At 40.2% G+C, this 23,860-nt stretch overlaps 1 protein-coding gene and 1 non-coding gene across 3 annotated transcripts in view; one reads left to right on the top strand and one right to left on the bottom strand.

Annotated features, from left to right (window-relative positions):
* Positions 1–23,860, bottom strand: part of LOC138180968 (CD151 antigen) — a 90,032-nt gene that overhangs the window by 47,306 nt on the left and 18,866 nt on the right. The window contains exons 2-3 of one of the 2 annotated variants that reach the window (XM_069115372.1): positions 16,223–16,320; positions 15,511–15,575 (exon numbers count right to left, since the gene is read on the bottom strand). In XM_069115372.1, coding sequence (XP_068971473.1) covers positions 15,511–15,554 — 44 coding nt within the window. In that variant the 5' untranslated portion in view covers positions 15,555–15,575; positions 16,223–16,320. The remainder of the gene's footprint in view (positions 1–15,510; positions 15,576–16,222; positions 16,321–23,860) is intronic. The other variant, XM_069115373.1, reaches the window with a different exon arrangement.
* On the top strand, positions 23,776–23,848 carry TRNAR-CCU (transfer RNA arginine (anticodon CCU)). Its single transcript has one exon. It is a non-coding gene; the product is annotated as a tRNA-Arg (tRNA).

The following is a 23,860-nucleotide window of genomic DNA, read 5'->3' as shown; positions in this document are numbered from 1 at the left end:
AATTATATTTTATACGAATAAACATAAAAAGATTATTTTGTCTGGGTGTAACCGAAACCTGTCACAATGGCCATTCAAAGGAATTCAAACGAAAATATGATGGACGTTGGATCAAAGTTGCAATTAATATCGCCGATGAATACTGAAAGCGCTTTTCTTTATCATTTCTCTGCCTTTATACTATAACACGTGATAACTAGCGGCGATATTTTTCCGAACGGCAGTGATTTCCGTGCGCTAATTGCTCCGGCCAGTCTACAAAGTAAACCATTGGAAACACGTAATGATTTTGATCGAACGAACGTTGATAAAGCTCGCGGGCTATGTATCCGATGGAACATGCAACCGGTATTCGTTCCTATTTCCCTTATCGCGTTATAAAATTATATTATACATCCACCAGCTGAATCGATTTTACGGTACAAACCATAAAACGTTCCCACCCTTTGCCTTTGAAAATCAAATATATTCGCGCCCTATAGACGTACAATCGTGAAAATCCGTATTCCATACGAGACTAATTTTCCAAACGATAAAAGAGAGAGAGATATACTGATATATTAGCACTCTAAAATATCTGGCTATTTGGTTATTTTCAACAGCGAGTTATTTAATTACAGAATCACAAGTAAAAAGTTATGCACGAACGAAAATTATTTGAAGGACAGGTACATCGATAAACTGTATCTGCAATTTTAATACAGCTGCTATTTATTTTTTAAATTTATTTAAAAGTTATTATTTCTTTGAATAAAATAAATTGCTTAATACTTTTGGACGTTCTCGTTGATTTCCAGTTTTCTAATTTTGTTTTCATCTCTAGTTTCATTTTGCTAACATTCATGCACCATTGCTAAAAATATGAATCGGCTAGAATGTTTGGATATTTTGTAGTATTAGCGTAGAAGATCGTTTACGAGACTTCTTTCTAGTTTCTCGAATAACGGGACAATTACAGACGGTTAGGAACACAATTTTGCAAACTAGGCGTGGATTTAACGAGCCGAGACTTCTTGAAGGGTTAATACGTTCTCGAATCGGTGACCGTGACATCGAATTAGCCGCAATTTGCTGATCGGCTTCCTTTTTTTTCCATCGAACCGCGCAATTAAGGAATAAACTTCCGCTCAGATCAGGCACATGTGCACACCTTTTTCTCGATCTCATCCACGTTCCTATTGACGCAAGCGAATATCGTTGATAGTGTGCAGAGTGACAGTCGTGGTTGGACTATTGGATTGCACAGCTCGTTGCAAACGGATTCTCAATCCTGATCGAATACTTTATCGAAAAACGGAATCTATTTCGACACGATCGTCTAGTCAAAACGGAGGAAACCCGACTGAATTTTTAAATCTCCGATAGAGGATTGTACACAGCGATAGTTGGCTCGATTCTGCCCGATACCTTTCCCAGATTACATACGTATATTATTGTTATTACGATTATTATAGATGGGAAAAAACTCCGATTGGCGTAGGAAGATAGAAATCTGCAGGCGAGTGATTGAGACACGCGTTATATAAAAATTATACATAATGCTACAGTTAATGTTATTATCTTATAAAATAATTAAGTAATTTCTTATTTTGTTACGCAAGGATAGTAAATCGAGACTTATAGAAAGATCCGCTACAAAGCTAGAATTGTAAAACTGTGGAAATTATACCGTGTGAAACGCGTAAGCTCCAGGAATTATAAAAGCACGAAGTAAATTATTATAGCCATATTGTACAGCAAAAGTTATGAAAACTACGTACATTCGCTACATGGAACTTTAAAGTCACAATCATAGTAAATCGAAAGATAACAAAAGATTATACCGTTTAAAATCTGCTGCAGTCTACTTTCTCTTGAAATTGACCATTCGTGATAATGGAGAACAGTACGTAGGACGCATATACCATACTATGCAGTATAAAGTTATATACACCTGTGTGGGCGGAGAAGAAAAATACCGTGGACGCGGGAAAGACTTGCCCTCGGCGATCAGCCGGCAGCGACGTCTTGATTACAGTAGAACCGGATCGAGTGAGAGTTATGCGACCATTCCCTCTGCTCTACACATGTTTAACTACAGACGAATCGATCACGAGTATATTTTCTCTAATTAAAACCGATACACACGACAATGACGCTTATTAATCGATCATCCATCGACGAAGGCTGAACATCGTGTTAAGTGCTCTTTATCTTATTAAGTACAAACAATTGTTGGCTCAACATGGATGCATTAACCGACTAATGGATACTGTTGAAGCGTATGAGAATTTAATGCAGCTTAAATTCAGTGCAGTTGTAATTATTTAATACCGCTCCACTTACAATATCCACGTACTCTCGTAAATTTCAATATGGACATATTTACAGTAGCTGAGGAAAATACTCGAACATTTATCATGGACAATTTCTATGAATACATCACGTGCGTAATACGAAAGTTTTCGAAGTTTCATTAAAACTATAATGAGACATGATTTTCATGACGATATTGGTAGAGTTTGCAACAAAGTCCAAAATGTATATACAGTGGTTCGCAAAACTTTCAAGTCCGCGTTGTATGCGTTGCAGAAAACATTTTCAGATATCATTAACACTGCAATGAGACACGACTTTCGGGATTGCATTGACAAAATTTGATCCAATCTGAAAATGTATAAAAATATTTATTGTGAATGTTTATTTAACCAAAGACTGATTAATTATCACACAATTGTTAAGTGTTAAGGACACTGAATAGAACATTTTATATTACATTATTATGATGGACAATTAATTGCTCAAATATTTGTATCATTTCCGTGAGATATATGTTTGCACCAAATACCTTGTAGGTAATTTTTGTATAGATTTTCACATTTGTTCCTTTACCGATATATTAGATTGTCCGAAAAGTTTCTTTCGTTTTACGAGGAAATAGTAGACGCACAACGTTTTTTGTTTTATATTATTTTGTCGAATTACGTACGATCCATTTTGTTACGTTGAAATAAACACCGCGACATTTCACAGACTTGGTTTCACGTTTATATGAACATGCACTGTTGTAAAAGACACGTTCGCGAAAAAAAGACACTTTCCGGACAACCTAATGCATACTCATGATACTTCAGTCTCATTGCGGTGCTAATGAAATTTCAAAATGATTCGTGTAAGACGTGTAAATAATGTACGTATCGATAAAAATTGCTACAAGTGTCTGAATTTTTTCGTGAGCAATTATATACGCGTAATTAAAACGGTACAATAAACTCAGGTTCGTCTCCGCAACGACACGACGTCGATAATTATGTGCTCAGGAAACGATCGAAGGAAGCTTGTTCCTTCGGCAGGAATTACTTCCGCGATTCGACGCCAAGATTCGACTAATTATGTGCTCGTCTAAGTGCAAACAGAAATCGACAAGCGACGTCCTTCGAGGAGACTGAGAAACGGAACGACGGTCTGCGAACAATATCCGACGACGAGAATTTCCAGCTTGTTAATATGTATATCGGAACTGAAAGCTGTAGGATCACAGTACAGGATACGACGAATATTAATTTAATTAAAATATCCCTAGCACTGCTTATACTTGTTAAATAATCGCCATTTCGTAATTACGACGAGGATAATAACCGCGGAAAGCTTGCAATCTCACTTGCGTATTAATCTAGCAGCGTGTGTCCCCAGTGGCAACCAGTTCAATTAGAAAAATGAACTAGCCTTCTCGTGTAGTGCAACAAGGCCTCGTTTCCAACCATGATTCCTGAATGTTGTACTTATTAATTAAAATTGATTTAAGTACATTAATACACGAGATCTTCGCTCGAAAGTCTCAAGTTCATGGAAGGATAACAGTTACGTTAAAAAGTTTTCCTATTTTTTTAAACGGAGGATGATCGAAAACAATAAAAAGAGAAAGTCTGTCGTCGATAATTGTTATTAGTGAACGAACAAAAACTCCGTCATTGACATCCTGTTTAACGATAATCAGAAAGAAACTCCATCGTCTATAACGATTATGAAAAAAAAAAAGAAGAAATCGTCGACACGATTTCGAATTTCATAATCCCACTTCCATACGAAAAACGTAGGTCTTCGTTTAAATTCCCTATGAAATAACAGACAATTCACTATCGATGACTCGGAGTACTTGGCATATTTATAAACGAGGGTATACGTCAACGTGGCTTATCGATATAACGGAGTGGTTCTCGATGTGACGAGTTGGCGAAGGGAGTAACCGCAAAAATGGTGGTTAACGTAGCGGTAAAAAGGCGAGATGAATGTCGCAGAAATCTGAGCCATAGGAGAGGGGTAAAAGTTAAAGCGACTGGAGAGCATGCAAAGGGTAATCTCGCCGGGGTAAATCGTAGGGAACAACGAGACGCGGGCAGAGCAATCTCTGCCTCGAGATAGCGTCCTCTTCCTTTCTATTCCTCCCCCTAGTCCGGTGCAAGTTAAAGCGGGGAAAGTTAGGGGTGGAGATTATGGTGGACGAACACGAAACGCTGCATCGTTTCCCTTCGTGCGGACGAAGCTGCCGCTGCTTCGCTATAATCTGCTGCTCTCTTGCTGTCTCTGGTAACGACTTCCAGGCGAATTGAGAGACAGCGTGTTCAAGGATTGTTCGCGTACGGTTACGCGAAAGCGGTGTTTACCATCTACCTGTGCATTTTGCTTCCAGAGGCGGTCGTTGGTCGAGACTGGACAAACGTTTGAAATATTCGCCTATTTGCATAAGGGGCGCAACGGATGCGCTCATGTTCGCGTCGATGGAAATGTTGCAAAAACAGCAACGATACCGCGTTCAGAGATCGCTTTATTTGTTCCACGTTGAGTTACGTTCGTGTGATACGTCGACAATGAGATAGATTTGCTGGAATTTCGCAGGATAAACTAATAGGTTTTCTATGATAAGTAAATGTCAGTATTATTGTTTTCACCCGTGTGTGAACGCGAATGATGCGTCAAATTAAATTCACCTGTGTCGCCAGATATCGATTAAACTGGCGCGCGTATGATGGCAAAAGTATACGTTTGCTCTCTTTTCGTAAAACATTTTCGATCGGATGATTTTCCAACGTATTTTTTCCCCTCTTTCCTCTCTTTACTTTTTCTTTTAAGAGTACGTATACACAAATTTAGGGAATATGTTTGGAAATGGACTGTTTATCGTCACGGAGTCAATAAGCCGATGACACGTTGCGCAAACATTTGATTTAAACGACGAATACGTCCCATCGATGGATCGTCTACGATGACTCACGATAGGATTTGACCATCGATTTACTTTGTTCCCGAGGATTTATCGTGGAATATAAAATCCACCATTCTTTTTGCATTTATTGTGGTAAAAGGGTCAATAGCTTCGTTCGATACGATCGCAACCGTTCAACTCAAGATCGAAACTTCTTTATGGGATCTGTTTGCTGGCAGAGAGAGAGAGAGAGAGAGAGAGAGAGAGAGAGAGAGAGAAAGAGAGAGAGAGAGAGAGGGAGAAAGATACAACGCGAAGGCAAACAAAACGGCATCCAGACGGCTGGTTGAAAGCAGCCTTCGAGTTCGCCGAATCCATTAAGTTCCGTACTTTGAATACCACTAGCATCGAAGTCGAGTCGCCTCGGTATGCGAACCTTCGCACGGATCCTTCCGGAAGCCGAGGAAGTTTACCGTTTGCGTAGGACACGAACAACATTCGTTGGCCGAATTGATTCTTCGATAGAATAAAGAATTTAACTTTGACTAGATTTCCAATGACATTATGAAATGCGATTTGTTTTAGCGAGACGTGTTCTCCGACCGAAAGGAAAACACATGCTGGTCGTTCTTCCGTGAAAGAAGAAACGCGCTTTGGTGAACGTCAATTGCTGTCGTGACAAATTTCGTTCGAACGCGAAGCAATTGCTTCCTGTATGCTAACGAATTCCGTGCACGTCTCTTAAAAAAGTTCCTTCCGTCGCTTGGGTGGTGGTTAAAAATTTGTGAAAGGGGGGACGAAGAGAGAACGAAGGTCGATAGCCGAAGCTAGCAATCAAGAACGGTCCGGAATTCCAAATACGTAATAAGGAGCTATTCAGTTGTACAAATGTAATTGTTTAATTGTAGATTCGTTAAAAGGATTAGTAAACATACGAATACGATATATGAAATGAAATAAACGAAGAAACGAGGAAGAAAATAATGTTTCGTCCTTCTGAACGAGATTAGCATCTACGAGTCTCGAACGATATTTAACCAGATGCAAGCCAACTATAACGAGTTCCTATCGAATATATGGTCAATTTGTTAATACCACCTAATGACAAAATCCGCGATTACTTAGTTGCCAACCCAATAGGAAAAGAAAAATTTTCTACAGAGAAGAGACGGCAAAGGAAGAAACATTTTCGTAGCTAGCGCACCCTAGTGGTATGAAAATTTTCATACTCGAAATGTCATACGTGGCATTTTATCATCCGAAACGCGCTTTCTCTATTTCATCTCCTGTCACCGATATGAAATTCGCCACGGTACTTCGATATTACACATAGAAGTAAATCGAATTCGGTTTCCTCGGTGTTATTCTCGAGAAGGATCCACTGGTTGGGAGGATTAAAATCTTTACGATCACTTTTCTCGGTCCGTAAGAGGATCAGTCTCGCTTCGTCGCACTGAAAATACCTATTGGAAGGGTAGCATCGGAGCATAGTTCTCAGCTTTGCATACAATTCCCTTTCTCCTTCGAAAATGGAACTCGATCGAACGAATTATCACGAAACTTGACAGTTTAAGGGCACAAAATGTGCAACTCGAGTAGAACGAACTTCGTAACGACACGTGAAAACGTTCGTGTTTCTGTGAATCGAAATTTCTCTATTATCCAACTTAATGTACGGAAATTCGTGTTTGTTTTAATATCGTTATCGGGTTGTTCGGAAAGTTCGTAGTTCTCTATGTTATATGCTTCGTCGTATTATGTACTTTCGCAAAATATTGCGATGCAGCGATTGCAGAAGGATATTTGACATTAGTCGATAGAAAGAGCATTGTATTTCGATAAGGAAAAAATATTCCTATTCTTTGATGGGATGTAACTAAAAAATATTTGATATTCATCAAGAGCGTAATTCATCTTATCCATATTTTAATCCTTTCAAGACCTTCGTAAAACAGTGTTTTCACGGTGGAAAGCGAGATATTATAGAGGCCTGCAAAAATTGTTTTTCGCAATCCATCGATGAGAGACTGAACGTTAACTTTTGCCATGAGCTTCTTGTATAAATACAATATGCGCTACACCCGCGATTTAATCCTCTTCGTCAAGGAATTCTTCGTTCTTTGATGTAAGGTAGAGTCAAGATGTCTGCTCGAAAGAGCTGGCTAAAGATCGTAACGTCGAAGAAGATAAAGTCTAGCTTGACGCTTATTGACACGACGCGAATACAAGCCTGATTTAACGAAGGAAACTTTAATTGCGAGTTAATGCTTGCACAATTAGCAATCTCGGGAACTGAAAACTTGTTAACCATCGACTTCCTCCGCAGAAAACCCCGACAGGCAATACGGCGGATTACACGTGGTGCGCCCCAAAAGAATGAAAATCCAATTGGCGACGTAATGGTGGATCGTGCCTTGGGTTCCCTCCCGCCTACTTAGTATCCCTCTGATCCCTACAAACTCTCAACTCCCTCGGGGACTCGCTTTTGGTTACGTCGATGCTCGTTATTTTTTCATTTTAAAATCTACGAGAGATCACTCGCATAGAACATACAGATTTCATTTGATTATTTATACTTGATGTGATTTTTATTATATAACACGAAATACATAAACTTTTCTATCGCGATCATATAGATAGTATCATGTAGAAGCTTTAACAACAATCCCTAACAATCTTTTGATTTTACCTTTACGAGCGAGGAGGTACATTAACAATTACAAAACCTTCAAAAATAATTTGGCTTGCTCGGTTACTATGAACAAACGAACGATATTAAATGTATGAAAGCAATGAAACTGTTCTGGCTTGTTTCCATGGTCCCCAAACTATCAACAAAGCCTCATCTCTCCAAAAAAAAAAAAAAAAAAAAAAAGGAGGAGGTAGGAAGAGTCAGTTGACGAATTTCCTGGTAACACTGTGTTTCCAATTGTGTTATTCAAATCGCGTAGTGTTTGTACGCTGCCACCTACGTCCATTCGACGAGATCGTATAGAACGAAAGCAGCAGGGATGACATTTCATTCTGTCGTGACACATTGCCGGTACACGGTGAAGCCACCACAGGCTCTAATCAAAACAGTGTCCGCGTGCTTCAGCCCCATCATTCTTGGATTCACCGGTTCCGGCTATTAGGAAGGGAAAATAAATAACCGTGGCCCTGTCCTTTTATTCAAATAGTGATATTTCCATTTGCCTCTCGCTGCTCGTACACAATGGCCAAAGAGAATGAAACACGGCGCGCGTATTCATCGAAAAGGCGTGCCGGCGCAGCCGATGGTAGAGAAACATAAGAGCGATCTTGCACTGACTTTCGACGTGCGACAAGGGGTGCGAGCCTCCCCTCTGTTAGCCCATTACTCAGCGGACGTGTCCCGCTGCCAGGTACAATTTGTTCGACTCGCGGAAGCGAGAAGAAACGACGAACCTCACGTTGTTCCGTGACAGATGAGCTTCGCTGAGTCGTCGGTGGAAAAGAAAAAAAATGAACGACTAAACGTCCGACTGTCGTAAGAAAGAAGAGAAAAGAAGGTTGGAATTCTTTTCTTTGAGCCGTCGAACGATGTTCCATCATCGTACGCGTAACAACAATTTTAAGAGACACGACGTTGCGTGGAAATCGTATTTTCATTCGCGGCCCTTTTTCATCGAGCAGGTGGCAGAGCCGAGTGTAATCAGGCGAACGCGAGCAAGTTATTTCCACGGCTCGAGAGAGGTAACGTTAATCGAGCTAGAAGAAGAAAACCTTCGGCTCGACGCCGCGTACTAACACCTTTTCTTGATCGACAACAAGGAAATTACGCTTTAACGCCGTGGCGTAAGAAAACGCGGTCGCAAAAGGGGCGGCTTACGTTCGCTCGGCGCGAGGAAATATTCCAAAGAAAATAACCTTCCAAGTAAGTTGCAAGTACGTCAACTTTCAACATGTAGAGTACTTTCTATGGACTATGGAGAAAAATGTTAAAACCTCGAAAATAAGCATTTGAATAAATTCTTCTTGACACGTTGCTAAGAATTGTATATAGTCCACTTAGTCGTAATAACGAAAGAAAATAATCGTTGGAAGAGTATATCGAACGATAATTAAGAGAAACTGCGTGTAATTAAAGTTCCATCGTACAAAACGACATTTGACGTGGGCCAGGCTAGTCTATCTTATGAAAAATAAAAAAGTATCCGGATAATTTTGAGCAGGCTAGTGTATGAGAATTCTAGGAGTAAAATACATTCGTGATTCTCCGCAAAATTACCAACGCTTGTAATCGTCTCTGGTCGATAGAACGACACTGCTGTGTACCGTGAGGTTGTGAATAGAATCTACAGCTTTCAGTTTGAAAGGGAACAGTTTCGGGTTTGACCCACTCGGAGGAACGAAGGGATAAAGATTCGAATATCTCCTGGCAAGTTGGAATAAACGGTAAGAAAATAATCCCTACGGTTCTAAACGAGATGCCTTCCTGCTTTAGAGTCCCCATCCTCTGCATTCACTGGCGAAGAGGAGGTTCGTCGGTGCACGCGGTTATCCATTCAGTCTGAAACGGTCCTCTATCCCTCAGACTCTTTCGTTCGTCTACCTCGTTTTTTATTTCAATATTATTCGAAGCTTCTTAGACGGCGATGTCGCCAACTACCTCTAGGTATAATACGAGTACGGTTATAAAGGAAGAATCCTGAACTCGAACAAGGTAGCTTTCGAACGAAACGACATCGTACAGCTTAATTTTCCCGAACGGAAATTCTCGTCCATTAAAAAGTTGCTTGGTAGAAGAACCAATGGATGAAGAGCGTCGTGTCGCGTTAAACTATCGGATCGAGGCAGAGTTTCACAAGCAATCGCACAACCTGTTCGACGTGTTGATCCACCGAACTCAAAGCTCATCAATGAACGAACAGAGCGTCGGCAAAGCTTTGACACCAACACCGATGACCAACGTAGCGGAATCGAAGTACGCGTAATCCCGATAAACCGTCTACGATCGATTTTCTTCCTAGAAAAACATTTTCTCCTTTATAGAGGTAAAATTGTCCCGACGAATGTTTCTGATTAGAAGTCGCTAGAACACGTTAGGCAAACATCGTTGGCAACGTTTCGCCGAAATTCACGGCGCATTCTGTCCGCTTGGCGTTGATTCGAAGAGCAATCAACAGCAGCAGACGCGTGTCGGCTGCGTTTGCGATCACGCTGGGAAATTAATTCGCAACGAGAGCATATCCTGCAATCCTGTGTTCCTGGTTCTCTCAAATAGACCGAAAGAGAGGCTTTGGAGCGAGGATGGAAAGTCGGCAAGATTTAATCGCGTAGCGAAAGTACGTAGAAACGGGGAAATTAATATCGTAGGAGGAGGAAGAGCACGGTGAAAGGGCGTTTAAAGTTTACAGACGAGCAATGTGACTTTAGACGGCGTAAAACAAAAACGTCGTCTGGCGAGGACAAAGGTGGAAAAGTTCCTTCTATTTTCTCGCCGGTATTTCTCGCCGCTAAAATGGATATAACAAAACGAAACGCCCCAGATGAAGGAGGAAAAGAAACGTCAAGAAAGATCGGATGGTGTCGGTATTTCGAGGAACACCTCGATATTCTGCAGAGATCGTTTCTTTCTCTTTCCAACCTGTTTCGTTCCTTCCTTTCGACATCGTCGGCTGTTGGCGGCCAATAAGGAAGCTCGGATGCTTGCTCTCGAGATCCCTTTCCTCTGGGAAACATCCGAAGAAAGCGAGAGAGAGAGAGAGAGAGAGAGAGAGAAAGAGAGAGGAAGAAAGATCGAATCGTCTCTCTGTTTGCCAAGCGAAAACAGGTGCCGCGAAAGACTCATGCCAGCCGCTTAATTACTTGGGGAATTCCATCGAACGTTTAGGAAACTGGAATCATGCGAAGAAGTTCCGAGATTGCGAGATAACGTGGCTCCTAGCGCCGCCAACTTGACGACTAATTCTATTTGTTTCGTTACTTTCAATTACGGTGCACGTGTCAAGGAAGGAGAAAGGAGAACTCGTTGTTCCTTTGGAAATTATACAATTTCAGTTTTCACGAAGTTTTCACTGCACGGTGGTGCTTTTCGAAAACTTTTCAGCCTTTCATCCGGAACGACACCTTAGTGGAATTCCTCCTATTGTAGAAAGAAGCGAAGTTTCCAAGTTCCTATCGCGTAGAAATATCTTCTCGAATACATGCTTAGGGCTGGACACATTGCACGCGACTGATACGCGTCATTTTTGCATTCGTGTCGATTTAATGGCACGTTCGGCCGATACGTTTATTTATACGGAGAGATAAAAATAATCAAAGGCGAAGACGTCGCGTCAAATTGACATGATCACGTGCGGGAATAGACGGAGGCGAAGACGCCGCGTCATATCTTAAAAAGTAATCGAGCGTAGAAGTATCGAACGTATGACACGTTAGATTGACGCGGTAAAATTCAGAATTAATCGAAGGTGAATACGAGGCAAAGTGACGCGATAACGTCCAAAAATAACTTTCATCTTCGTTTATGATTCAAGAATGCGATGTCAAATCGACGCGATAAGCTACGAAAATAATTTTCACTTTCGTTACTCGAACGTGAAGCTACGATGCCGACCAGACGCGTCAAGATGCAAAAATAATTCAAGACGAAGACACGACGTCGGATCGGCGTTATCGCGAGAATGACGAGTGGCACTCGCGTTCAACGGACCTCGGACAATTCATGGCAAAAAAATACTCATTGAAATTCCGTTATTTCCAATACGATCCTAGCGATATAGTGGCACGAGATCGTTCTTCGGGCTTCGATGTATACCTCCACAAACGCGATTGTTGGAATTCGTGCTTTAGTTCGCGCCAAACACATTCTAACACTCTCGCACACCTCCTCTGTGGCTTTACGCACGGTACAACGAGGTTCGACGCGGTTTCACAAAGAGACAACCCGGCGTGCGGCATTGTACGGGCTCGCGAACAGCTCTCCTGCCGGGTCTTCCACGCGACCACGCGAGTTATTGAATTCGCGTTTCAACGCCGGCTTATTACCGAGCGGCTTGTGATAGCACGGCATTCACCGCACACCGGGGCGTCGCCGCTGGAAACATCGCGTTTGAAACGTCTGACGCGCGATTTCGCCGCCACAAGAGAAACTCTCGAGACCTCGCAAAACTGAAAAAGTTAGATCCGCGAACAAGTGTATCGAAATCGTGGAACGGAACCGCTGATTGGAAGCTTTAAAGCGGAACGATTTCTTGCAGGGAAGCAACGCTGAGGGATTCGCTACTTCGGAGCTGGCAGTCGATTCAATTCGGTTTATCACGCCGCAATCTCCCGTTGTTTCTAGCTCCAGCAGAATTGTCGTTGCGACGCTTTTTATTTTCTACACTGTCAGACTTTCACGGTACGGTTCTGTGCTTTATATCGGGTTCACACTATTCGAAATTTCTTAGTGTAAGCCGTGTCCAGAATTATATCTCGATGGTGAAATTTTGAAAAAAATTGCAACTAGATGCTTCGAACGAATTAAGCGACATACTTAAACTGTGACGTGTTCGATATCGTGGAGCTATACACTTGTACTTGTTCAGAACTACTAGTACTATTAGTATGCTCATCGACCTGATACAAAACGCGATAACCGACTCACATTGTTACAGACACGAGTAATATTCGTTTGAAATAACAATACATAATGCGCTAAGAAGAAAATTTTTATTATAAAAGTCATTAGCAACAGCAACGAATTAACGATTGAAATGTTGTAAATTGAAATGCAGAGAAGAATGACAATCACAAGAATTATTTTCCAAAATTTGATATTTACGATTCGTGTAATAAACGAATAAAGTTGTGAAAATAGTTCTTTGCTTTCTTGAGGTTTTAATCGGAGTTGGCCAGTTTGGCTTTCGGAACACTCGTATACATTGATCGCGTTCGTGTCACGAATCATTGGTCAAAGATCAAGCCTTATTTAGTTAGTCAGCTGATATCTTTATAACACCAGACGACGTCTCAATGGGCCACTTGACCTTCCGTTCCAGCTAACTGCAATGCTGGCAAACGATCGGAACACGCAGTTTACACTCGAAAGTTTCGAATAGCCTTTTATTTGCTTAACTTTTTGGCGCTGAAACGAAGTTAGTATCGTTTTTAGATAACTCTTCGGTGCTTTCGATCTGTCTTTCTTTTTCACTGTACTTTTTCTCTTTGTCTCTGACTGAACGTACGGAATAAATCCAACGAGTGGCATGTGTTCTGCTTACATCGAGGTTCCGTGTAAATTCACGTGGGTGCAAAATGATGTACTGAATCGTAAAACACTTGCACTGGGTAGGGGAAACTGCGTCGTTGGCACCCCTCCGTTAAAGACAGTCTGGAATTTCGAGGGAGGAATTTCACGGTGGAACGCCTTTGCACGTCGAAAGAACGCGAATGCGGCCGAAAAACGAACTGGTGGAATTGAAGTTCGAATTACCGAGGCAGAATACGCGTAGTTTCGCGCTACCGCGAATAAATGGAATTTTAGAAGAGCCTGGAAAAAAAATCACCGACTCGAAATTGGCGGAGAACTCTCTGCTCATGAATGAAACCAGCTACTGAAACCTCTTCCGCCTCGGTCTCGCGTTAATTTCATCAATTTTGTGGCCAAACGCGAAATAGTTCTCGAATAGACAATTATCGAGGAGAATCGATCCAGCTGTTTGCTTAACGTATTTTACTTCCACTGCTTTCAGTATGGAATTAAGTGGAAGAATAATTCTTTTCCAAAACGATACAATTCCGTGTAAACAAAATAAATCACGACGAGAAATCGGGTACCGTTCGTTCTCTGGCGAATCTCTGCGTTGGGAATTCACTTTGTTTATTTTACAAGCGTACTTTACATGGAAACAAGCAACATTTTTTCTCTGACGTTAAACAATAAACCCGTTCAACGTTGCGAGAGGGAATTTCCCGTCTTTCAAAAGTGTTTAAACGAACCAAGAGGCAAGAGCTCGCGAACTAATCGAGGCACAGAGTTCCGAAAGTTCCGTCTGTTACATCGTTTTATTCATTGCAGGACTTCGGAAAGCAGACAAATGAGCGAAGAATTTTTCTCCAGGAATGCTGGATTACCGTGGATCTTCTTTCATAATTACATTCACAAATGCCAGAGAACTCCGCTTTCTGATAGCTCTACGATTCTTTTTTGTCAGTTTCTCTGCTCTTCTCGTATGTGAATTCACTCGATGAATCTTTTAGCAGGCCGAGTATAGTCGCTCTCGAGGCAGCGAGTTTTAATTATTTACGTGTGATCATGTGTCCCGTAACTAACGTGCGCAAAAACAACCCCCGCCATGGGAGACGTTATTTGTCAAAAAAATTATTCCAGCGAATTTCCACATTCCATTAACGACTAACTTCGTTATACGTTCGGAAAAAGCTAACCGTTTCATAGCGATGATGCGTAGTTCATTTAAATATTCGAACACGAAGGAGAGACGTTATTTTTCAGACTGGCTCCTATTTCAAGAATTGCAAAAACGAGGAACGAGCTCGACCGGCTGCGACGAAACTCCCGCGCGCTTCCGATATTACCGTGAACGCGGATCATCGATTGCGCTTCCGAAACGATTTCAGATAGAATTTCGCAGATGCGTGTGCACCAACACGAAAAACCGAAGGCAATATTGCCTCGTTCGTTCTCCTGGTACATCACTACTGGTTCAACAGCCGAGAGGATAAATATTATAACAGGCTAAAAATCGATGCTCTGTCGATCAATTTGCAGCGGGCTGTCGGATTTAATCGTTTAGTAAGGAATAATTCTATTTCCGGCGATAAAAGCGAGATGGTATCGGAGAATAAAAGTACGTAATACGCGGTAGTGAAATACGGATTGTAAAACACTCGAAGTCAAAGTAACTTTAACAATGGAATTAAAAATATACGTGTAAAATATAAGCGAAACGAACGTCACGATGAAAATGATGTATGCGCGCGTACGAAAATATATATTTGAATATGAAACGTAGAAAACTTGTATGGGCATATTACGTGCATGGAAAAGACTTTGTTGAAATTTAATTGGCACTGCAAAGAAATACCAATTAGCATGATTGCAACGACCTAGCTCTTGTATCTTTGTTTTTATACGTCTCAACGAAAGTTTTAGAAAAGACACAGAAGGCAATGAAATATCGTGCTGGGACAAACATTATTACTTCATCCTTTTGAGATCAAATATGGTACAATAGGTCCCAAAGTAAGCCTAAAAAAGATTGCTAAATTTTTGCAATATTTCTTGTATCAATAAGATCCTTCATGCTATAAGATTCCGTGAAAAATAGAACTGTATATTCTATTTGAAAAATTATGCTTACCCTAGCTTTTGAAATATGTTTGAATTATATCCCATATAGTCCATATTGTTATATTAGTGTGGTCACTGTTGAAAGAAAAACGAAAGGATTAAAACAAAGATATTTCCAACGAAAAACATATCTTACTTCAAAGATAGAATTATAGCCGTAATTATTTTATCTTAGATCGAATGTATTAACGATTGATGCGCGTTACAATAATCGGGACCTTTTTTCAGATAGAATGATATAACGTGTGTAAAGTGTTCCCAGATTACAAATATAGTCTTATTTGATCAACTTGTTCTTCGAATGGACCGTGAAGCGCATTAAAATTTCCAATGACGGTCGATACCGAAGTCGCGGTAGCAATTAACGGCCCCAGTAATCGTGCGGTTTGCAGGGGAAAAATTAATTGGGCCATTTTTCATGCGGCATACAGTGTAGAGGACGCGCACGAAGCAGGAAGTACACCACGCGTGGTTTGTTACCACGAGAGGTATCGAGCAATCAAGTTAATGAGGAAAGAGGAACGGAGTCGATGGGAGGAGAGCGAAAAAGAGACACAATGAGGAGGGCCTTTCACCTAATGGTTTGAGAAACGCGCTCGTTGGCCCGCGCCACGCCATTTATGGCAACACGGCCGAGCTCCGCGACGATTTTCATCTGACGACCCTCCGAATTGCGTTTCCTCCTTTTGTCCCCGATCGAGTAACGACCGTGTTACACTTACCCTGCGTCATCGATGTGCAGCTTCAGGCCAATCTTCGATACGCATGTCCACTTTAGAATTTTCGAAAATTTCCTCTCGTTACGACTCGGTTACGTATCCTGAAAAGCACATAGACAATTGGAGTTAGCACATAGACAAGTTAGAGTCTTTTATAACATGAATTATTATATCATTTATAGTGAATTAAAATGGAAATAACAAAAAAACGTAACCAGTGTGTTTGTATAGGAAATTGGAAAGAGATTATCCAGGGTTGAAGGGTTGACACGTTCACGACGTATGATATACTTTTATGTTAAGTTGAAAGCTGCATCATGCTACGAATAGCGCAACTCCGTGTCGCCTACCAAAATTGTTTCGGTAAACTATGATAGATTATTTAGAAACTATGAGCGGTAATCAGAATATTAATTGCAGCTTGAAATTACAGTTAGAGTCGACGGTTCAAGGAACAATATACTAAACGAAATTAATCTCTGTTATACAATTGTATTATAGTTGTTGCTTAAAATTATGCCAACAGATATGTACATATAGGTACATATAAATACACATAAATATAAATATGTAATACACATGCAACGACAATATTTAATATATATCGTTACCTTTTAATATTTTATAACGCACTAGCTGCCCCCTCACAACTTTGCCCCTACAGCTTTTATATTGATGAATTTATATTTATTATCCTCCTTTTGGAACATCCTTTAGGAGTGGAATTTAAAAAAAAAAAACACTCAAACACGTGTTTGTTTATTTTTGATGGGAAGTTCATATGTCGAATTTCAAGTTTACAGACATGGTTATCCTTTGAGAAAAAAACTTATCCCTTTTTCGCTCCCATAAGGGTTGCATTTTTTGCTCAAATACGTGTTTGTTTATTTTTAACGAGGGGTTCATATGCCGAATTTTACGGCTCTAACTTTAGTGCAACTAAACCCGTAAAAAAATTTTTATCATCCTGTTATCTCTTTATGCTCCGTATTTACAAATATCTTTTTTCATCCCATGCATACACCATAGAAAAAAGTATAATACATCTCCAAATTTCACGTTTCTAAGTACAACGATTTATGCTGGGCGTTGATAAGTAGTCAGTCAGACTTTGTATATTGGTATATAGATAATATGTAGGTAAATATATTCAAATTTGTACCTAGAATAATATATAGTCTACTCATTATCCGCGATTACAGAAACGTTTTCATTTTGTTCAATAATTTCGTTTTATCTGTTTTATAAAAAACGGTCGACATCTCGAAGCAGAAGAAGGAGCAGAAGCTCGAATTGTTCTTTTTCGATTCCACAGCTTCCTTCGTCCACCTCATATTTTCTATCCTGTCCACTATTTTTCGCCCTGCACACAGAGAGGTTCGTCCGGCAATTACGTGCGGTTCGGTCCATTCGACAAATGTACTTGAGACATGCAGTCACTTTCCAACGAAACACGAACGCAATTCTTCCCCGCAATCGAACGATTCAATGTAATAGAATCTTTCTTTTTCGTCGAATTTTCGTGAAATATCTGCTAGTTCAGTGAACGAGATATCTGATATATTGTACGAAATATTCCTCAATGAAATCTCAACTTGCGATAAAACTTACTGCTACGAGTATTATGAATTTCCTAATACCTACGGATATTGAATCCTTTCTTATGAAAGTAATGCTACTTTCTCTTATATTTTTATACTAGTCTTCTATAGATACAGTAAATGCGTTAACTCAGCAATTAGCAAATGATACGAAGCCGAGAATTTACGTTCAATGTACTCGTGTATAGCACGTTGTTCTTTCTTTCCAGACAATTAAACTTAACGTGGGTATCTCTGATATCAAATACTCCTACGAATTATTGTTCACGCCCCTAAATCTTCTTAGGACAAACGAACATATTTCTCAAGTAGATAATCTTCGTGTAAGAGATGATACAAGAGGAGATCTCTTTATAACACCTTTAGTGTCATCCACTGAGGTAACCATGTTCAATCGTCAGAGTAATAAAAAAAAATCAATTCGTAATTTTTCATTAAAATTTTTTAAATCTATAACATTACGTGGTTAAAAAGATTGAAAAATATAAGAATTCATAGGATACACGTATGCAAAAACTCGTTTTTCTCCATCTATAATTAAAGTCTATTTCATCGATTTCTTTAATTACATAAAGTCTAATTCCATTAATCTCACAAAAATATATATAAAAATCCACAATCATAGATCTCCTTAAAATTAAAATAAATTTTTCACAAAACGTCTTAGATTATCTTTTCTACAATATGTAACAGCCCTATGATGTCTTACACATTTCCTCATACCTTTGATACAGATTTTACGCTTATGGTGTTGATCATTTTCCTGTTAAGGGCCAACCGAACGATACGATTATATTCACCTCGTTGTAAAGAAGAATCGCGATTCACGATGGTTCATGGAGCGAGGAAGGTATTTGCCTTGGAATTAACGCGCGCCATCCTTTCGAGTCGGTAATACGCCTGATGAGCCACCCTTAAGCGCGAATCGTCAGCCGATTTCGTGACCAAGAGCGACGCGACACGGGCTACAAATGACGCCTGGAATAGCGTAAACACCGTAAGCTGGGTGCGGCGTGTAAACGCGATCAGATTTACGACCGCGGTATTTACCGCGATAAGCCACGACCCACTAATGCGAACCGTCTGTAACAGCGCGAGGATTGAGCGTTGAACACGCTACTCTCGTGGACAGAAACTTTTCTATGGGGGAAGAGAAATGCTCTTTGGATGGCGCAGACGTCTCTGATGGAGACCTATAAACCGGCTGAGAGAACTTGAACCGTTCAATTTCTGCGATAGTCGTCGAAAGTGCAACAGAGGAAAAATCTGTATTTCTTTCGCGACATAAAAACTCTCCGAGGAAAGAGTTGTAAAATACAGTACAGCTTGAGGATAACGATGAGAAATAATAGTTCTAAAGCAATATCGAGAAATAATTACTCGATCGGCGATGTTTCTCAGCAGAGATTCATAGATTTTAATTTGTACGGAGATCAGTCAAGTAAATTGCCTCTTCCCTTTAATTTCTATCGTATTAATTTCTACCTTACTTATTACTGTATTTATCGGAATTTATTCGAAAGACATAGACAAGAAATGAAATACTCTGGAGCTTGCAAAAACTATTCAATGGAACTCGTTACCTAAAAAGACGAGCATTTAAAAAAAAAAAGAAAAAAACGAGGAAAAGACTCGAATTCTAGTTGAATCTTTCTTAATTTTCGCTATAGCCTAATACGTTGGAAAGTAGCAAATGAATGTACATAAGTTTATGTTAGCAATAAAGAATATTTTTGTTAATCGTTCATAGGTTCTTAAGCGAGAGGAAGTAATTCAGCGTTGATAACTAATGTACGTAAATATAAAATATTCAAATGACCGAAACAAATTATCGTTTATCTATATAGCGAGTAAACAGATGCATATTCATACCGCGAGTGTAGGAACTCAAAGCCTCGTCCGTTTCTGCATTATCCGCGACGCAGAAGAAACGAGAAACAGAAGGCAAATCTCACGGGTCGCATCTCCTCACACAGCACGTACGCAGACTCGTTTCACGATATTATGCACATCCAGGGATTCCTGTCCGTGTCGAAAATCGCCACGAAACACTGATAAAATTCGATTCCATCGGGAACGAATAAAACTTGACTCCCGAAACTTTTCAACTAATAAAAGAAAGAACAGCGTCTAGACGGTGCAGTCTCCGACTGGTCCACAGGGATTCCAAGAAATATTGTATTTAAAACATAGATGAAGAGATGATTAAAGTATACATCGTCGATCAATTCTTCGACCATTTCACATTTTTACAAAGAAATACTTCTTTCTGTCAAAACACCAAGTGGCATAAAAATCGAATAATTAATAAAAATGGACTCACCATATTTCAAATGTATACTAAAAATAAATAGAAAATAAGAACAACGAAGAACGTTCAATTTTCACGTATTAGATATCAGTAAACATCCTAATATCCATAAGTAATAGCCAACAGTACTTGTTATTAGCCGAAAGCTGGAATCAAAAAAGGCGACTCGCCAAACAAAGATGCGAGCAGAGAACACGAAAACAGGTAAATAAGATGAAAGGGTAGCTGAAGCTTTTTTCTCCCTCTTGCGACGTTCTAAAGCACATCGATCCACCTCTTATTCGTCAGTCGTCAACAATACCCGAGTTTTCGATCAAAGGATCCTGGATACTCGAATGCCGCTTGGCCGAATAAAAGAACGCTCGCTGCTGAACTATTTGCCGATGATCGTTCAAACTCCTTTTTGCGTCGCTTCGATACCTCCTTTATTGTTTTATGACCCTTTCAGTGGATCGCTTCCTTCTTAAACGGTTGAACCTTATCCTACGTTATTTTCCTGTTTGAAGCTCCGTATGGTTAAATTACGTTATTTGAGTCAGCTAAACTTCAATATCTTACAATTTAACCTTAAACAGTCAAATCATTTTCTTGTTTTTAACATTTTCTTTTGCTCGACCTAAAATGCACGATGTTTCCTCATTCTCTCGTTATTATATTAGAGACTAATGCCGTCTCAGAGTATACGACCAGTTTCATTATTCTGTGTAACGTTCAAGACTGAATTTTATAACGTTGAAGCACAAGTGAGTCGAATAACTCTATCTTGTTATTATTATATCTTACTATTGGGTTGGCAACTAAGTGATTGCGGATTTTATCATTAGGTGGTATTGACAAAATCCGCAATCACTTAGTTGCCAAGCCAATAGTTTCTCCTACTTCAGGTACTCTATATCAAATTTCACGACGAGGTTCGATATCGATTCGTACGAATCTTCGAACGATCAGCTCGTCTCGCGTCGCTAAATCGTCCTCCATGAGCGAATCAGCTGCATAATTCGTTCGTCTCGTAGCGCGGAGATCGAAATCGTTCTTTTTACCGCGACGATCTCTCGCGTTTGTTGAAAACCGCGCGAAAGAAATTAGCCGAATCCCAAAACAAAGGGAACTTTTATCTCGCAAATTTTTAGCTTCGCATACTCTTGCCGCTGTTTCGGGTTTTGCATCGCGAGCAAATTTGCATGGAAATGTTAGGCTTTTAATTCCAACTCCGTATCGCTGTATAAAGCGATCTCTCCGTTCTATTGATTTTCGGTAGCTGATTTTACTGGCAGTTGCCGCGGGTAATCAAATATTTAGGGTTTTAGTTGAAAGATAGATTCATCACGTTGGATTATACACACCTTTCTTTGCGAAAATAATATTTGGTTGACAAAATGTGGAATTTAATACTACAATTATTAATTTCCAACCGTTTATTGTATAATGCGTTAAACGCGAATAACGTAGATGGGGCGTTGAATGAATATGTACTTTGAAATAAACATTAATTAGCCGCTCTCTGTTGAATATGTATATGTAAAATTTCGTCGCAAACGGTATTTCGCGCTAAATTCTCGGCAATATTAATTAATTAAATGCGATGTACGTCGACCGGACCAATTATTCAAATAACGTTTTATCGAGTCTTTTTTTGCCAAGGGAAACGTGTTTCATGAAACACGTTCGGTCTCATTGGAGGATGTACCTCCCGGCAAGACTTGGTAGTAGTTTTCCTCTTTTTCAGAAACTCGCTAATAAAATAGAGCGCTGTAAGAGAGAATGTGTAACTATACGCCAAGCGAATGGACGAAACACGGTTAACGGTGTCGCGTCCTCGCAGTTACGGGCAAAGAAAAGGAAATTAAACTCCCTTACAACTCTATCTCCATATATTTTGGACGGAGAAACGCGATCCACTGACTCCATTCGCTTAAACGCGACCATCCTTTCGCATCTGTTTTTTTTTTTTCATTTTCAGAGCCAATCGATATTTCGAAAAGCTACAGCTACAGATAGTTTTCAATTGTTTCGAGTAGTTCAACTAATGATGAAAACGAAAACGCGGGTGGAAAAAAAGAAAAAAAAGGTGGAGATCGACCCTTTCAGCATTCATCAATCAAATTGAAACGCGTTTCGTGTAACCCTGCCCGTGACAACTATCGATATTTCGATGGAAAAGTTTCCTTCGAACGACGACGTTCTATTGTAGGTACGGATAATCGCTCATCGCTTTAAACCGCGCCACGAGCAGATACCGCGTCTTATCGACGTTCGTAGTTCGCACAGAAAACAGCAAACGTATAAACGATCCAACATTCCCTCGAAAAAGCCTTGCCATCGGCGGAAAATACCATTTCGAATCAAGATCTTACAACGTCCTCGTATGTACAATCGCTCGACTCGGGAACTTTGAAAGCTCTTCGTCTCGATTCAAACTCCTCAAAGAAAGCGTACTTTTTCAAAATTTTCAGACAACGCTCGCACACGAATCTCCGTGACCCGGTACCGAAAGAAACTTTCGTGGAACGTTTCCAATTTTTCTACCACGTTGCTTCCTCCTGATGATACGTACGTATCACCGCGTTTCCACGGCTTTTAACCAATGGCTTTCCGACTGCCTGCCTCGACAACGAGAAGACTACGTAATATTGACCGACTTCGTCGTTCCGAGTATTTCCAGCACCGATACCCTCAGTCCGCCGAATGTGTGCAGGTTTCAACGTAATAGAATTTTTCCTCTACGACATACAATTTTTAGAAGCAGCAGAATCGATCGATATGCCTCGACACGACGTGCGCTAAATCAATTTTGAAAACTGATGCTACGTAGCCAGCGTCATCAAACAATATAGTGGACACTCGAGCGTAATTTTGCCGGCCAACGGCGGCAGCCAGGTAACTACGTTACAAGGGATTTCTAGGTATCCCTAGCCTCGGTTTCAGGGAAATTTCAACGCGAGCAGTCTCCAGAGTGCAATTCACTTACATAGCTAATACCTGGTGCCGTCAGCCGAACATCAGCTGCGAGGGCAGATTCTATTAAGGAACGCTAGACCATCTTATCAGTTACAACTCCCGTAGGATTTTAGTTTCAAAAGTCTTGGTTAACTCCGCATTCAGGCACACAACGACGCGATTGTAGAACCTACCCGATGAAGATACCCGCCGCTTCGATTCATTAACAAACCGCCGAGCCCCTTTCAATTTTACGCTCGTAACACTTTGCACTGTTTGAGAATGATATTTCGAACTGGCGATTAATCATACACTACTATACCTCGAATTTTTATCTTTGAAACGTATTCTCGTTTTAACAAATAAAAGGATGTTTCGATAAAGTCCGCTGGAAAAAATTAAAACGAAAAATAATGCATTTCCCCTTTTTCTTTTTAATTTAAGAAATTTGTTAAAAGACAAAAAGATTGAGTATCCGTGGAGTGAGGTAGCTTTTTTTTTTTTATTCTAAATCGTTCTTTGATAGCATGCAGGAAAATAAATGAGAAAACTATTCCAATGAACCGACTAAAAGCTTAAGAGACAAACCTCGGATATTAGAAGAAATTCGCTAACAATAAAGTGGCGTAATACAGTGGAAAGCATAATTGAATTATAATTTGTATAAATTATTTCTTATCGCTGTTAACATCTACCCTCACATACCAGCCCCTGTGGCCTAATGGATAAGGCATCGGTCTCCTAAACCGGGGATTGTGGGTTCGAGTCCCACCAGGGGTAATCACAATTTCA

This window comes from Bombus flavifrons, chromosome 6 (genome assembly GCF_040668555.2).
Source record: "Bombus flavifrons isolate JBK064 chromosome 6, iyBomFlav1_principal, whole genome shotgun sequence".
NCBI lineage: Eukaryota > Metazoa > Arthropoda > Insecta > Hymenoptera > Apidae > Bombus > Bombus flavifrons.
Note: the sequence above shows the minus strand (reverse complement) of the source record. Positions and strands in the feature narration are given on the sequence as shown.